The 16,552-nt window shown below is 45.1% G+C and overlaps 1 protein-coding gene across 11 annotated transcripts in view; it reads left to right on the forward strand.

Annotated features, from left to right (window-relative positions):
• The window catches only part of ARID1B (AT-rich interaction domain 1B), a 450,301-nt gene that overhangs the window by 399,854 nt on the left and 33,895 nt on the right, over positions 1 to 16,552 (forward strand). For 6 of the 11 annotated variants that reach the window (XM_086708216.1, XM_086708213.1, XM_086708221.1 and 3 more), the window contains 3 exons: positions 7,930 to 8,075; positions 15,532 to 15,641; positions 16,393 to 16,551. In XM_086708216.1, the coding sequence (XP_086564342.1) occupies positions 7,930 to 8,075; positions 15,532 to 15,641; positions 16,393 to 16,551 (415 nt within the window). The remainder of the gene's footprint in view (positions 1 to 7,929; positions 8,076 to 15,531; positions 15,642 to 16,392; position 16,552) is intronic. The other 5 variants (XM_086708218.1, XM_086708223.1, XM_086708224.1 and 2 more) reach the window with 3 other exon arrangements.

Below are 16,552 nucleotides of genomic sequence, written 5' to 3' on the forward strand. Positions count from 1 at the left end.
CTGTGTCTGAGGTGCTGGTAACTCTAAGGAGACCTTCCCTCGTCACTCTCTCTTAAGAGTACCTTGTGCCCAGGAAGGGGATGTCCTTGTATAAAGGGCGGGTACTCCCATCACTGAAAAGGAATAGCCCCCCTCACAAATTACTCACGATCATTTCTTAATGGTTTTATGATCCCAAGATAAACCTTTTTTTTTTTTTTTTTTTTTTTAAGTAAAGAACTTTGACTTAACACAGGGAAGAGCACTGTTTTCTTTCTGTGGGTGACATCAATGGCAACTAGTTTTTCCTTCAAGAGGTACAACAGAGGGCGCCTGGGGGGCTCAGTCGGTTGAGCGTCCGACTTCAGCTCAGGTCATGATCTCACGGTCTGTGGGTTTGAGTCCCACGTCGGGCTCTGTGCTGACAGCTAGGAGCCTGGAGCCTGCTTCAGATTCTGTGTCTCCCTCTCTCTCTCTCTGCCCCTTCCCCGTCCATGGTCTGTGTCTCAGAAATGAATAAATGTTAATAAATAAATAAATAAATAAGAGGTACAGCGGATGTCATTTTCACCAGACCAGGGGGCCTGTGCTCTTTGCGTCCTTATCAGAAGGCAGTGGGAAGCTACGTGTACCAGAGCCTACAAAGCTCTGGGGTTTACCCCTCAGAGGGAAGAGACAGGTTTGGGGACCCGCTCCTGCCCTCTGTGGCTTTTGTCTCCACCCTGCACCTGAGGCAGCCGGTGTGCTGGGGATCAACAGGGTCTAACACCAGAACCTCTGAGTGAAGCATCTTCAGAAGGGAGACCTGCCGTTTGTTTGCGTGCGATTGCCGGTAAACGGTTCTTAATAACAGAACAATGGGCTCAACAAACCAAAACCAACTTGGACATGCACAGAACCTTCTTCGTTATCAATTACCAAAATTCAAGCAGCCAGTTTCTGCATTTTCTTCACACCCTGACAAGGAAGTCCCTTGCTTCAAAACCCTTGAGCTCTACTTGTTCTCCTGTTTGCTTTGAGAAAGGAGGGGAAGATCAGTCCGCTGCTTTCAGAACAACTGAAACGGGTGACCTGCACTGAGGCAAAAAAGAAGCACTTAATCTTGAAATTGCACAACAGGTGCATTTTAGCAGGGATGCCAGGAGCAGAACTGATAACAGGTTGGAACCCTCTGAGAAGTCTGCGTGAAGTAGTTAACAAAAAGGGAAGAAATGTTTCTGATGTTCCAGCCTTTTAGGAAATCAGGGTGGAATATGCAGTATTCCTCGGCGCTTGGTGGAAATCATTTCGCCAGGATGCAGGGGTGAAGATACGGCTCTTTGAAGAAAGGTGAGGATGACTGGGAGGCCCTGTGGGCCGCCCACGTGATCTGGGCCGTGGCAAAGACATGCCAGGGAGAACTTGGACTCTGCGGAGTTAGCCACTAAATATATATCCACGCAAAAGACCCTTCTCGAGAACAGCTCACAAAGTGACCACTACCCTTCCGTTGAAAGCGTCTTTTTCATGGAGCTCTTGAAAGGTAACTTTCCTTTTTGCCCATTCTCAAAGGAAAAAATAAAACCTAAACGTATCAATTGCCAAAGGGTTTGGGGCGTTACTAATTTACAGCTGGAAAATGATCATGACTCTTAGCTTTGTGGCTGATGTCATACGCACTTCAGCCTTCTTTAAGGGGACGGGCTGCCCCAGAAGAGATCACGTTCACGAGGGAGAATCTTAGACAAAAAGACTCAAGAAGGATTGGAAGAGAGCAGGGAGCAAAGATGAGTTCTAGGACCCTCCCTCTGCTCCCAGACCTGAGCCTCCAGCTGCCCGCATGACATTTGCCTCTTGGGAACTCAGGGCCACATCAGATGCCACGTGTCCAAAGCCAGAGCCCTGATCTCTCTGTGACTGCCCCGTTTGTCCATCCTCTTGTGTAAGCCAGACACCTCGGAGACCTCTCGGTGGTGTGCCTCTTCTTTCCCCACAGCATCTAATTCATCACCAGGCCCATCCCAGTTTACCTCCAAGGTACCGTTCAGCTCCGTATCTTACCTGGACTTTTACAGTAGCTCAGCCCCACAGCCGTTTCCCCCGCCTCCAGTGTGTCCTCCCTCCCACAGTCCGAGGACGGCGTCTTCCGATCACACGTCTTCTTAACGAGTTGCTCCTGCTTAAAACCCCCGGTCTCTCTGTTTCTTCTAACAGACACAGCCCTACGGAACCGAAGCCCTGGGTGACGTGGCCCTTCTCTCCCTCCCCACTTTCATTCCCTGCTAGTCAGCCTGCTGTCCCCTGCTCCCAGACACCCGAAGGCCCTCTCCCCTCCCCTCCCCTCCCCTTCCCCTCCGTTCCCCTCTCCTCCCCCCCCCCTTCATTCCCCTCCACTCCCCTGTGTGGCTGTGTGTTTTTCCAGGCATCTACTGTTTCTAAGTCATTGACGCTCCTATCTGTTGTCTTTGGGTTAAGGATATACATGCCACCTCACCTCCCCAGGACTGATTCCCAGCCAGGGCGAGTGGCTTGTTGAAACTGTAGCGTTACTTTGCCCCCCGAGTTGCTGATGTGTGTGTCCTCGCAGGTAGGCTGATGCATTGGTCACACCACAAATGGGCTGGGGCTTGGACAGCTTTCTTTTCTGTCTTGATCATGTTGTTTGGGGGACATAGGCAGTGTTTCTCCCTCTTCAGATATTAGATTTAAACCAGTTTCAACCAAATTTGTCCTTCTTGGTGAGGCTTTGAGAAAGATACTGTGTAACTCAGGTTGAAAGCGTTCTGCCAGTGACTCTGGACATGGGTGTGAAAACAGTGTCTGTTGAGAACACATTTAAAATAGGGCATCCTGTGTAATGTTATGCATGCAGTTAGAGCTCTCTAAAAATAAACTCTGCTGGAACTGGGCTTTTCGAAGATGCGAGTTCCTGGTTCCGATCGCTATTGAGTTTAAGTGAAAGAGTGCCCCAAATTTCACTGTTAGCCTAATTAATTTTGTCAGTAAGCAATCTTTCTGGCTACATAAACTACACCTACACTGACAGTCCATACAGAGGAGGGCGTGTGTATGTGGCAGTCATATACTTCCCAATTTTGAACATAACTCAGGAGTGATATTTTCAGTGGCTCAGTTAGAACCCTTGCGTGGAGCTTCTCTCCAGGTGGCTTGCCCCTGGGACTGAAATGACATGGTTTCGCTCGTGTGGTGCCTGTTTCCAGACTATTTCTTCTGTCTGTCCCGACCCTTCTCCAAAGAGCTGTATCGGGAATCCATTCATTTTCAAGATACACATTTCACACTTCCCCATCTGCCACTGTTGAGAAAAAATAGTGGTGATTGCTAAGACAGTATGGCCTAAATATTCTTTTAAAGCACCGAAACCATATACAGATCTTATTTTAAATTGTATTGTAGTTGACTTTAAAACAAGGTCACTTGTTAGGTTAGGAGTATGTGGTTACTCTTTATAGGATTTCATACTGGTATGTTTAACTGCTTTCTGTCTTCTCAGTGAACCATTGGAAACGGTCACTTTAAAGTTGGTGTTTGCTTCTGGGTTTGTTTTTTTTCTTCCCTAGAGCCAGCTCTTTGTTGGCAGATGAATGTGTAATGTTTGAGAAATTTCCAAAGTGAATAAAAGGAAAATCTATGATAAATATATAATATATAATATGTATATATTACTTGTGTCCGTGTGAAGACTGAGAAGCAGGAGTGAGGAGTGCTTTCGGGAAATACCTCCGTAGGCTCCAGTTTTGAACTATCCTCATTATAATAACCTGGCCTTTGTCATAGGATGACAGATCTCAAACACTTCCATCCAGGCCCAACCAGAGACCCATCGATCTAAATAACGTTCCTCCGGTGATTGTGCGGGTCCCCGTGTTTAAATAACAGCGCCCCACCTCAGACTTTGACTTTGCAAAGGCATAAGGGAACAGGGCCTTGTCACAGAAGACCAGGCCTGGGTAAGCGGTGGCCCCTTTGGTCAGCCCTGATCTGGACGCACCGCCTCCCACTCAGTGCGGCCCAGGCGCTACGCCCAGTAACCACATTAGCAGCACAACAGCAACTAAACATTACTTTCAAATGTTAGTCCAGTCTCCCCAATCCCCCGGGCCTTATTGGGCATTTATTGCCACAACTATCACAGGTTAGGAACGGGCCGCATCAGGGGACCGCGGTAATTTGGGAGGAAAACCACCTGAGCCTGTCGCCCCGTAATAGACAGCCCAGGAATTCACACACCCACAGGTCAAGGAAGGGCACTTTGCTCTTCCGGGCCCAGCTTACATCTTGGTAGACTTTTACGTGGAAAATGTTTCCTTCGTTTCAGTTTGTAGTTTCGCCTGTTTTTGTTTTGTTGTTCTTGGTTCGTTTTGAAAAAGAGAATGTCTGGTGATTTACTTCTTGGCTCTCCTCATTCCATTTGGAGCATTGCAAACGGTGCCGTGGTCAGAAAGGGATTTAGAAGCCGGTGAGTGCCGCCTCTGGAAAGGGCCCAACTTCTTTGGAGGTCTTTGTGGTCCGAGTGACGGTAGTCAGCCCAAACAAATAAGCTTTTTGTCGCGAGCCCCCAGAAATCCTCTCATACTAGCAACACCGTGATAAGTTGGAGTGCTCGGCTAAGTCAGGCGGCCATGTTATGTTTTCTTCCACAAAACAAAATTGTCTCAATTTCCAAAAAGTCAGCAGAAAGCTCTTTTTAGTATTAAGCTCATCTTGCTCGTTGAAAATTACCAATAATCCTGGCAGTAGTTTCCAAAGCAGTGATGAATTGGATTTCTTCTATGATGATGAAAGACCCGCTTTCTCCCCCATTTAGACAGGTGGCCAGATGCCGCGCTCATGGCCCCGCATGCCCTGCATTGCTGGGAAGACTTGCATCTTTGTCGGCCACTTCCCTACTTGGATCCCTAAGAGGCGTGCAGCCCTCTGGATAAACTCGTTCCAAGAAGCAGGTGTCCCGGAAACCCGGAGAAAAGCACCATTTTTATTTGTCAGCTTTCTGTAACCACAGATGAATACAGTAGACAGGAAGGTATACAGTGGGCTCTGTATGCCCGTGTACTTTGCACTTGGAGAAAGAAATACAGGACACTGATCTGAAAGCAGGCCTGAGGAATTCTGTTTCTGACACTTCCTAGCTGTGTGTCCTTAAGCAGGTGATTTAATCTCTCTGATCCCTATTTTCTTCCTTTGTATGTGAGCATAATTCCACCTACCTTCCTCCAGGTAATTTAAAAAGTTAAATGTATAAAATGCCTAGAAATTGTGCCCAGCACATTTATAATTACCTAGTAAAGTATGAACATTATCATTGTTATTGGTCCCTCCATGGCCACATGCAAACACTGAGGCCCAGAGACTGAAGGAGTTTTGCTCCCAGATCCCAGTGACAGTGGAAGGTGTGACTGGTGGCAGAGTCAAGACCTGTGGCATTTTGACCAGACTTTTCAAACTGCAGGCATGATTTCATTGAGGACCATTATACACAGCAGCTGACATCCAACACACCGACCTCAAAATCCTTAATTTGTTTTGTTACTTTAAGGGTTTGTTTGTTTAACTTCTCCTGCACACCTTCATCATCTTATGGTGGCTGCAGATGGGCCGTGCAGACTTGGGAGAAATCCTAGATTAGGGTTACAAGGAGCCTCTGAGGTCATTACTTCATTTAACCACCTGCCTGGTGGGTTTCATATTCAGATTCTCTTTTGCACCTGAGTTATAAGCAGGTGTGCTTAAAGGACCATGTGTTTCATGCACATGTTAGTCACACCACATGTGAAACTGAATTTGGAAAAAGCCTGTTTACAATGGTAAAAATGTTCTCTGTGGGTTTATTTAACAAGTACTTTCTGCAGTAGCTGTCTGTTGCTCCTTTTCTCCTCTCAGAATTGCCTAGAAGAGCCCAGGCATGCACATAAATTGTTGCCATACACAAAAGAAAGTGCAGAGGGTTGTCAGAGGCAGAGTCTGGGGAAGGCAGAGCTCCCAGGTGGGGGAGACAGTGCAGCCTTCACAAAGGAGACGGCCCCTGAAACGATCTTGATGGACGACGGCGGGTCACCATTGGCTGAGACTTGAAAGCTGTCTTCAGAAAACCCAACCTGTTCCTGAGTTAAGGATGCTCTTCAGGTGACTAACCTGCTAACAAATTGGGAGAGCAGTCCCAGCAGGTGCCACAGGGACATGAACGTGAAACTGTGTTTTGTTTGAATGAAAACACCCCAGAAGGGAACCTCAGCCGTCTGAGTTAATGCCGGCAATCTCCACGCTGATGTTAAGACCCGAACCGTACAGGAATATGTTTATGGCTGCCGGGCAATGTATTTATGAGTATTTGACGACCTGGAGGTTAATCAGAAGCCATTGGATGATCTCAGAAACATTCTTAATGAACTGCAGTGGGTATTATCATCCTGATTCAGCAGTCTGTAGTATTCGAAGTGGCACTTGAGTGAGCTCAGAATTCAAGGCTGAAGTAACATTCCTTTCTCCCAGAGCCACACTCACACCGTTAGTCTCTCAGCCCGCTAGAATGTTCTTTCCAAGCTATCATCGAGTGCCAGTTTGGAATAGTTTGTGTGATATTTAAAAGGAAGAAAAGCACTCAAACCTTTGATACTTTGAATTTTCAAGTGGACCATGTTTGAACTTTTTCTACAAGCCGGAAAGTTGAATCCACTGAAGACTGCTACACAAAAAGATTGTATATTGTGTTTTTGTGAAAATGACTTAGGTTAAGCTTTGAAAGGATCTCTTTAAACATATTTTACCATTACACACAAAAAGCCATCAAATGACGACTTAATGGAGGTGGAGGGGCTTAAAATCATAACTCACTTGGAGTAGATGAGCAAGTGTGGATTTTTACGCCTCTTACTAGTTTTACTCCCGAGAGAAAACACCAGTAAATGAAAGTTGGAAAAGTTTTCTCCAGGTGAACTATTTACATAGGAGAAGCTTGGGTACACCAGTGGGTGGCGTCTTTCCCAGATTTTGCCACATCGCCATCACCTGTCTTGTCACCTTGTGGTTTCCCTGCGAGCATTAAACCACCGTGCCATCCAGACCTCCCCTTCCCCAGGCCCCGGGCCCAGCAGAGAAATACCCTTGCACCACAGTTGTCTCCTTCAGACGCACAAATACCCTTGGCCTCTTGCAAGAGTGAGAAGTTTGTCTTTCATAGAGCGGACACACAAAACTAGTGAAACCAAGTCACCAAAACTTTAGGTTCGGGAGTCTGCGTCGCAGTCAGGGAGGGATGACCCGGAGCCTTTTAGGGACACTTTCAGCCAGTCTAAGCTCCCTTCCTTCCTGTCGCAAGAAATCCTACAAAAAGAAGCGGGAGTCTGAGGTTTACTGTGTGATGTCAATATGGGGAAATGGGTGTGTTTTATTTAATAGTACCTAATTTCAGAACCTTGAATAATCAGGTTGAAGCGTTTAGAAATGCTTTCTCCTATATTCCTTATATCAGAAAACTTAGGTCAAAGGAAAAAAATTTTAAGTAACATTCCCACACTGCCCATTTGATTTTCATCCCTTGACTTCTGGTTTTTGATACGAGTATACTAACTACTTAATGCCAATAAAGAGTCAAATCTTTTTTAAATGTTAGAAGTTAATTTTGCTTGCTTTTGTAATTCCTGTTCTTATTTCAAGCTCCCCCTTTCTTGCTTATATTCGTCTATAGAAATCATAACGTGGAACACTTGACATGACTTAAAATGTATAATTTACTTGTGGAATCTATATTATTTGGAATTTTTACACAGTGTTTTAAGTCATTACTTAGCAAGAGTTCAGCCTCTCTGTCCAGGAAATCAATTATTTTAAGCAAACACGGAAAACAGCAGCCCCACCCCTTGCATATGTGCATTATGAGAAATGACCCCCGGGATAGAGTGTTGCCCGCGTGCACGGTCAGTATATGTATACCTGTGCTCTCTCTTCACACAGGCAAGGCAGTTTCCCGGGCATGAACCAGAGTGGACTTATGGCTTCCAGCTCTCCCTACAGCCAGCCCGTCAACAACAGCTCTGGGCTCATGAACACCCAGGCACCCCCCTACAGCATGGCGCCCAATATGGTGAACAGCTCAACAGGTAACCTAGGCGGCTCTGTGCCCTGAGCGCTGCCCCCCCCCACCCCCAGCCCTTTCCCTCTTTTCCTCTTAGGCCTGCACCGGTGAATGTACAGAGACAACAGCAATGGAATCATTGGGTGAAAAGGGGGGAAAAGTCCACTTTTCTGTGCCTGGAAACTTGCTCAACCTATGTAACTACTGTTAAGAGTTGAGGGTCACATTATGTTTTATGTAAATTCTTTTTCCGCGCTCTGTTTTTGCAACGTGTGGACGTATTCTTAAGTGTCGCTGGGGTTGCTTGCTCACTGCATACACTATGTTCTTTTTGTCTTTGGGTATCATTCAAAGCATTAAGAGATCCCAATGACAGAATGGATCCTCCATTCGGTAGTGACGGTGCTGAACACTTAAAAATCATATTTCAGGGGCAGAACAAGGGGGTTTGAAGTACTTTTTCACCTTGAAATGTATATGTGGAAATAGTTGTTCCTTAAGTGCTATTTGCAGATTGTCTCCATTGAGGAATCGTATACAATTTTGTTTAATGCGCTGTTTTAAATTTTGTGTCACGTTTAATTGTTTCAACCCACTTTGTGATGCCAACAACTGCGTTCTTACCAAATCCCATCTGATTGGTGCAGTAAGAGTACTCTCTCAGTTTGTGGAAGTATTGAAAATGTCTAGACCTGGGCAAATCGTCTGTGTCCTTGGATTGCTTAGACCCTGAATCACCTCCTCAAGCCCCAACTACCCAGCAGTGAGCGCTACTCTTTACGTGAGGAAACGCTGTGGATCGCAATTGACCTGTTCCTTTCTAGCACCGATTAGAGTGGTGACCACTGTTCGGGTAGCATTCTCTCCTTTGGTCAACACAGAGCTTTGTGTAGCCAGTCATGTGTGTCCCGCACTGTTTTATGATGCATTCGAAAAGCACTGTGGAGTTAGAGGCTTGGCTTTCTCTTACGACCTTTTTTCATCTCCTCTGCCTTTTGCCACCTTGCTGACCTGTCCATCTTTGAAAGGCCACCCCAGGAGCTATTGTTTCTTTGTCCGGCCGAACAGACAGCTAGAGGCTGGGCTGGCATCCCGGCCAAGCTTCTGAGGGGTTGGCTTCTCAGGTCTAATTTAATAGGGCCATTCCCTGATTACGTCTCTTAAAAGCATGTGGAAGAGGGGAAAAAAAGAGAAACTAGTGGAGAAAATGAAGGTTTTTAAATAAACAGAACAGCCCTTCCCGATACCGGTCATTCATCCCAGCGAGGGGGATGTTTTTACATTCGAGATGAAAGGGGAAGGCTCTTGAACAGTCTGTTAGCCAGAAGCTTCCCTTCCCTTCTCAGCACTGTCCCAGGTAACAGCGTATTTGGGTTATGACATTATGTGTTTTGTCTGGCTTGCTGAAATAAAATTACTTCAGAGCATTGAAACTACACAATAAATTTTCACCTACTCATTTTTCCCCTTTTCCTTTGGACCCCAGAGCCACAAAAATAACCAACCACAAACAGATGGCACGGTGCCCTGCCTAAGAAGATTTATGTGTTCCTAAGGAATAACCAATTTAATGGAGATTCACAGAGAGGGTTTCTATTTATTATTATTATTATTATTCAGATAATTCAGAGGAAAACTGTTCGACAAAAGGCCGTTTATCCTCACACACTTTTGTATGGGCTAAGTAGTAGTTTTGTATCACATGGTATATTTGGAGATATTGAATTTTTAATAATTTAAGTATTTATCAAATTTTCCTCTACACATTTATGTGATTTTTTTTTTTTTCCCCAGCTCGGTTAAGTCCAATGCAGCCTGATAGAAAGTAGTCATCTAGCACATCCGAGGAATAGGGATGATTTAGCCTCTACTGCGTTATCTGTTGATAGGCACACGTCAGTCCGCTCTCACTGTGTTACAATCTCGGAGGGAAACGGGAATGACAGGGGAACCCAGAACGTTACCGAGTGGCTCCTGACGGGTCTTGGTCGGAAGGTGGACTCTTGACTTTCCTAGAGTTGGGCCAAAAAAAGGCTATGACCAGCATCACATCACTCTACTTGGTCTGGGCTCTTGCATATCAGTTGCCGGTGATAACGGCAAAGCATCTCCTCTACCAAAGGACCTTTTCAGAGAAAGTGAAGATGACACCCACAGTGTCCAGGGCTGGGCGTGGGACTGGCTGAGCTTCTGTTAACAGCTTATGCGGCAGACGTTCCAGCACCCTCTTTGCGGAGTTCGAGCCGTTGTGCTGTAGACAGTGTACGGGGCCAAAAACAGTCTCCCTGTGTAGTGACAAATTGTTACAGGCTTCAGTGAGCAAGTAATTATTCAAATGGAGTCAGTGTGAGTATGAATGTGACAACTATTTCTTCATTTTAAAATGCAGGGGAGGTGGGGTGGTAAGCAGTGGGGGGATTTGTTCCCTCTAAAGGAGCTTTTAAAAAAAGAAACTATTCACATTAAAAGATTAGAATTATGTAATGCTATGGGCAAAATTATAAATCACATATAGCCTTGTTAAATACACCCTTTTATATGATACTTGCGTTACTGGTTATATGATACTTGTGTCTCATTTTATAATATTCATTAGTCATATACTTGTCTTTGTATAAGCCATCATCTTAAAGAAGACATCTAAATTCCAGAAAATGTATCTACCATCTGTCGTTCTAAGTTTGCCTCCCTGGAAGTCGCTCTGCAGAATGTAGGACATTTGCATCAGTATAACCTACAGATAGCAGATGAACAGCCACACACTGCTGTTATCAGGCCTTCCTATTGTACAAGAGCCCCATCAGATTCCAGATCTTCCTGCCCACCTAGCGCTGCTCAGTACCAAATGCGATATCCTGTTGCCGTCCTACGGGGATGGGGCACACTAGCTCCGTTAGCCCTCCCAAGGAAAAAGAGGCGAGCTCACTAGCACGGTATCGACAGCCTCTTCCAGCGTTCCCAAAGTCAGGAACCACCTATCACCTGGAATGTTTGTTAAAACTACAGATTACGGCAGCCCAACCGGAATTTCTGAGGATGGTCCGGGAGTCTGGATTCCTAACAGACTCCACAGGTGGTTTTCACATGTGCGTGCTAAAGCTTACGAGCCACCCATTTAGGGGTTTTTTTGCTCAGCAATCTCTCCGCTAAACTGCTGCCAGCTTTGTGTGGCATTGGCTGTTTACCAGATAATTTGCTGTTTTGAAATTTAAAAGAAAAATTATAAAACTCTGCCTGGAATATAAATCTACCAGATGGATAGGTGTTTTCTGTCTCGAGACGTTAGGGTCCTTCACTAAAGAAGTTTGGGGTATTTCACACCATTGCTGGCTGTCGATTGTCTAAGTAGTTTATAAAGATCGTCGGGTGTTTTGTTCGCTTGCTTGCACGAAGTTAGTGATTTTAGGTGAATTGCTGTCTTCCCTCCCCAGCCCACCCCCAAAGATGTAAAAGGTATATTAAATTATGAAAACCATATCTCTTCGAGTGGGGAAAAAATGCACCCCGGGATTATGCCAAGTACGTTGGTGGTTCTGGACTTCACATGCAGCTGGGGCTTTCTTGAGAGCATCGCTCTAGCTCACTGCAGACAGGAGCTGCTTTCCTTGAAGCAGTGCCGCGTAGCAAGCATACTTACTGGTTTTGCTCCGCTCGCGTGTTTCCTTGGGCTGGCTGGGATGGAGAGAGGCCACAGATGGAAATGCTGGGGGTGGGCATCTCACATACACTGCCCCCTTGGAGGTACATCGGCATAGACGGGTGTCCGCAGATTTCCTCAAGGCCTCGCCGATCCAGTCAGAGAGAAGGGTTTCTCCTGAGCTTTTCTCACATCCTCTGTATGTGTTATGTTAACGGCGGTCTTTCTATATTAGCCACGTGTGAAAATGGTCCTGAATATCTGCAGACGTACACACGCAGGTAGGCCCTTCAGTGCTTTCAGAAACAAGGAATAAAATATTTTGTGGGGCATGGTGTATTGTTTACCATGAAAAGAACAAGCCGTGTGTGTGTTTCTGGTCCCATTTCCCCATCTTCTGGGAGTGATTTTGTCGCCTTGTAGGGAGACTAAGTGAAGGAAGCTGAGAGAGTAAGAATGAATGTTTGAGTTCAGTTTTGCTCACACCATATGTTCTTCGTGTTCCTTTTGAATATATTAAATCCAGGGTGGAATGACTGCCTCAGGACCTTGACCCGCACTTACTTTAAGAAATCATTCTAGCTCTTAAATTTCGGTGGTGAAGCCAGAGGCTAGTGCTCGAAATGTATTCACGGTGCTCACACGGCTCTTCTGCAGTCACGGATCCTTTACTGCCCCTTTTTATGCCTGAACTTTACATACTGGATTACTGATGTCAGTGGGAGAAAGAACAGGGCCTTGATTTAACACATCCTTACAGTAGTGGTGGTCTTTCTCTTCTGGGAAAGGAGAAAAAAACAGTGCCCCTGGAGTGTCATCGCCCTGGGAGGCGTATAGCTCTTTGCAGTGATTCATTGAGAATTCTGGTAAGAAGTCAAAAAGTAAGCATTTCAACAAAAGGAACAGTAAAAGCCACAATAAGGAAAGACCTTATGATCCATTTACTAAAATAAAATTTGCGATGTAAGGCAGGAGGACTAAATAAAACTGTTACTCTAAACCCTCTCCTTATTTGTCTCTCAAGATAATAACACAATGTAACTTTTGACAGTTTTTACATTTGCATACCCTAAATGCCCATTTAAGACTATATAACAGAGAATGAAGAAATTTAGGGAATTTCAAACCAACAGATATGCTTAAATTCATCTAAGTCTGATTGTTATTTTTTAAATATTTGTTTTTGAGAGAGAGCGCGTGTGTGCACGTGCACGGGGGAGGGGCAGAGAGAGAGAAAAGGAATCCCAAGCAGGCTCCCCGCTGTTAAGCACAGAGCCCGAGGCAGGGCTTGATCCCACCAGCCAACCATGAGATCATGACCTGAGCCGAAATCAAGAGTCAGACGCTTAGGGCGCCTGGGCGGGTCTGTCAGTTAAGTGGTTAAGCATGCGACTCAGGTCATGGTCTCACGGTCAGTGAGTTCGAGCCCCACATCGGGCTCTGTGCTGACAGCTCAGAGCCCGGAGCCTGCTTCGGATTCTGTGTCTCCCTCTGTCTCTGCCCCTCCCCCGCTTGCGCTCTGTCTCTCTCCCAAAAGCAAATAAACATTAAAAAAATACATTAAAAACAAAAAGAGTCGGACGCTTAGCTGACCAAGCCACCCAGGCACCCCGAGTCTGATTTTTAAATCAGTGTTAATTATTATCATTAATTATGATAATACATGTCGTCCCACTTCTTTAGGCTTAAAAAAATGTTTTGTGTATGTTAACACATTTCATGCACGAAGAAGAATATTACTGTTTTCTGTCTTTCAACAGTAATATTTAGGCATAATTTATTACAAATACTAACAGAACTATCCGTTAGAACCTTTGAAGATACAGGCCTTAACTGGAGCCGCGTGTCCGTGACTTTGCCACCTTCCCAGGATGGTGTGCCTGTCGTTCCTTGGAACCCACTCTGAATAAGTAGCAAGGACGTGTGGACTTTCATAAAGAAGCTCCTCTTTCCGCACGCCTCCTGCTCTTCCATTCTGTTCTTCTAAAAAGAGTGTTTCTTAATGTACAGATTTACTAATTCCTACAGCGCTAGACCCCAGAGAGAAAACTGCACGAAAGCAGCCCACAGCTCGGAGCAAGGCGGTCTGGTGTAATCTCTCTCAGCTGCTTTTCTGAGGTTTCACACATTCACAAAAATAACAGCATTTTTAGCTGATCCCAATAGATTTTTCTCTGCAGCTGCATCCCTTGAAAAAGCTTTTTGTTCCAGTTCTTAAAGTCTAAGTATTGAAAGTAATTTGGAAAAAAAAAAAAAAAAAGGGAGAAAGAAAGAAAGAAAGAAAAACATCCCAATTATGATTTGTGTGTGTGGTGATGACTTCAAGGGCTGACTGGCTGCAAATGGGCTCGGGAGCACAAGCCAGTGCGCCCGCGGAGAAGACGGGCGCTTCCCGGGGCATCCGTGGGCGCGCCGCCGTGCTCACGGGCACGTGGCGGGGTCGGCTTTTTTGGCAGGACCTCTGGTCTCAACCTGCAGAGATGCTAACGATATTAGCAAATTAGCACCACAAAGCTTGCCAGCTAATTCGCCAGAGCCCTGCTCACTCTCTCTCTGCTGTAATTAAAACTAATTATTTTCTAAAACATAGTAATACATGAATATGTGCAATAATCATTTCGTAGTGGGCAATCTGTAGAGCCTTTTTTAACGCTTCTTTTTTTTTTTTTTTGGCACTTTATGCAACATGTGCACTGCCTTGGTTGAGCCAGCATTTTCGTTTGCAGAATGTAGAATGGGTCCTGTTCATAAAACCTCAGGTTTACTTTATTTTGAAATAGGAATGTTTTCTGGCTTTCACTCATTTACAAGGCTCATAATTCTCTCCACTCGCCCTTGTCTGTTTCCAACTCTCCTCACACATCTGTTTGTGTCGCACTCCCGGCCCAGTGTTGTGCAGATGGTTTTCACAGTGGGGTTCTGTAGAAATTCAGCTGTTATTCCCTGGATGTCTACACTGATTCCCTACTGTAGCCTTGTGCTTCCTTTAAAAAGAAATCTGAACCCATATTTTTAGCTTGAAAATGTCTATCCGTATGGGTAATAAATGCGTCTAAATCAGTTGTTCTTCGGAGAACCTTTCAATCTAAAGCCTGGATGAACTTGGTAGAATTTCTGAGCCTAGAGATGGAGAGTGAGTTTTGCCAGGGAGCGTAGAGTTGACTCTTGGGCTGCTGGGCATTTGAGCTGCTGTTGGGGATTGATAAGTGCACGTATGGTCCCAGACTGAAAGAAAAGCAGCCCCACTGCAAACTAATTAGAAATCCTTTCCTTCGAAAAGAACTTTTGATTACTGTTTTTGAAGTCATTTGTTACGATTGTTTTCCATCGTTGCAGACCAGGCCACATGGAATAGATAAGATTTTCAAATGAAACCATATATGTCAAATGAATTTGCCAACTACAGACTATGTAAACTTAGGAAATTAAGAAAGCACAACATCCTCTAGTCACCAGGTAGAAAATACACACATCCACTCTTTCCTTTCAACACCCGATGAGCAGTTTAAACAGTGGACTTCTTTCCACTTGTCACCTACTCCATTAAATAACGCTGTAATCATTTTGAGAAGATAACGTTGATACGAGTTGACTTTCAGTGGTGGGGTGTTGAATAAATGATTGCATTTGTGTTTTTTCTTTTTAAGTTAAAAAAGGACCACCAGAATATCGTGCTGTCTAGATGTCAGAAACGAGTGTGCTCTGAGTTACGATTTCTTTTTTCTTTTCTTCCTTCAAGGGAAATGCAAGTGCCCCACGCATCACTCAGTAACTTGTGTTAGCAGGAGCCCAGCCTGACGAATCACATGTATAATCCTAAACTCTTTCTCCTGTTTTCGATTAGCATCTATGGGTCTTGCAGATATGATGTCTCCTGGCGAATCCAAATTGCCCCTGCCTCTCAAAGCAGACGGTAAAGAAGAAGGCACTCCACAGCCTGAGAGCAAGTCGAAGGTATTTCCTTTCTCCTCTGCACGTGGTGTGGGGTCTGCCTCGCTGAAGCTGCCATGTTGTTCTGTAGTCACGGTGTTGGCCTACACTTTCGTCGCCATTTTCTTCTCTTCTGCATGCCTCCATTTTGTGCACCACGTTTGTAGTTTTCTTTCGTTTCCCCACCCCCCTTCATGGTGTGGATCTGAAAGTTACTAGTTCTTACGGCATTTAACTCCTGGCTGTGGGAGAGGGGAGGAGGGACGAGACCCACCTGAGAGAAACGCTTCGGGGGGGGGGGGGGGGGGGGTGGGGAGAAGTAAGGGGCCTTGCCTGGTTTTGACACTTGCAGCCATTTTCTCTGCCTTCAGTTTATAGCTTCCTGTTTTGGCCGCCTCAGCAACAACAACATACTTAATATTTTGCTTTCCTGCCTTATTTGATAAATAAGGTGAACAGCTTTTTTTTTTTTTTTTTCCTTTCTTTCTTTCATAAGGGGTAACCCATGCTTAGCATTCCGTGTCAGCTTGAAGTAAGCATGGTGGCTTAGTGGCCTTCTCCGGCATCCAGCGAACTGACCAAATTCTACTAATTAAGAATGTTGTTCTAATACCTTTATATGTGTGTGTCTTTGTGTGTTTGTTCGTACATGTCTTTATATATATCCATTATATATAAAAATCAGTCTGTTAAACTGGATGTGCTTTTTGTTATTTTAAATAAAGTTTGCCCTACCTTTGTCATTTTTTTTTTTTTTTTTATTCCTCTACCACAGGATAGCTACAGCTCTCAGGGTATATCTCAGCCCCCAACCCCCGGCAACCTGCCAGTCCCTTCCCCAATGTCCCCCAGCTCTGCTAGCATCTCCTCATTTCATGGAGATGAAAGTGATAGCATTAGCAGCCCAGGCTGGCCAAAGACTCCATCAAGCCCTG

The sequence above is a fragment of the Puma concolor genome, chromosome B2 (genome assembly GCF_028749965.1).
Source record: "Puma concolor isolate L17-30 chromosome B2, mPumCon1.1.hap2, whole genome shotgun sequence".
Classification (NCBI taxonomy): domain Eukaryota; kingdom Metazoa; phylum Chordata; class Mammalia; order Carnivora; family Felidae; genus Puma; species Puma concolor.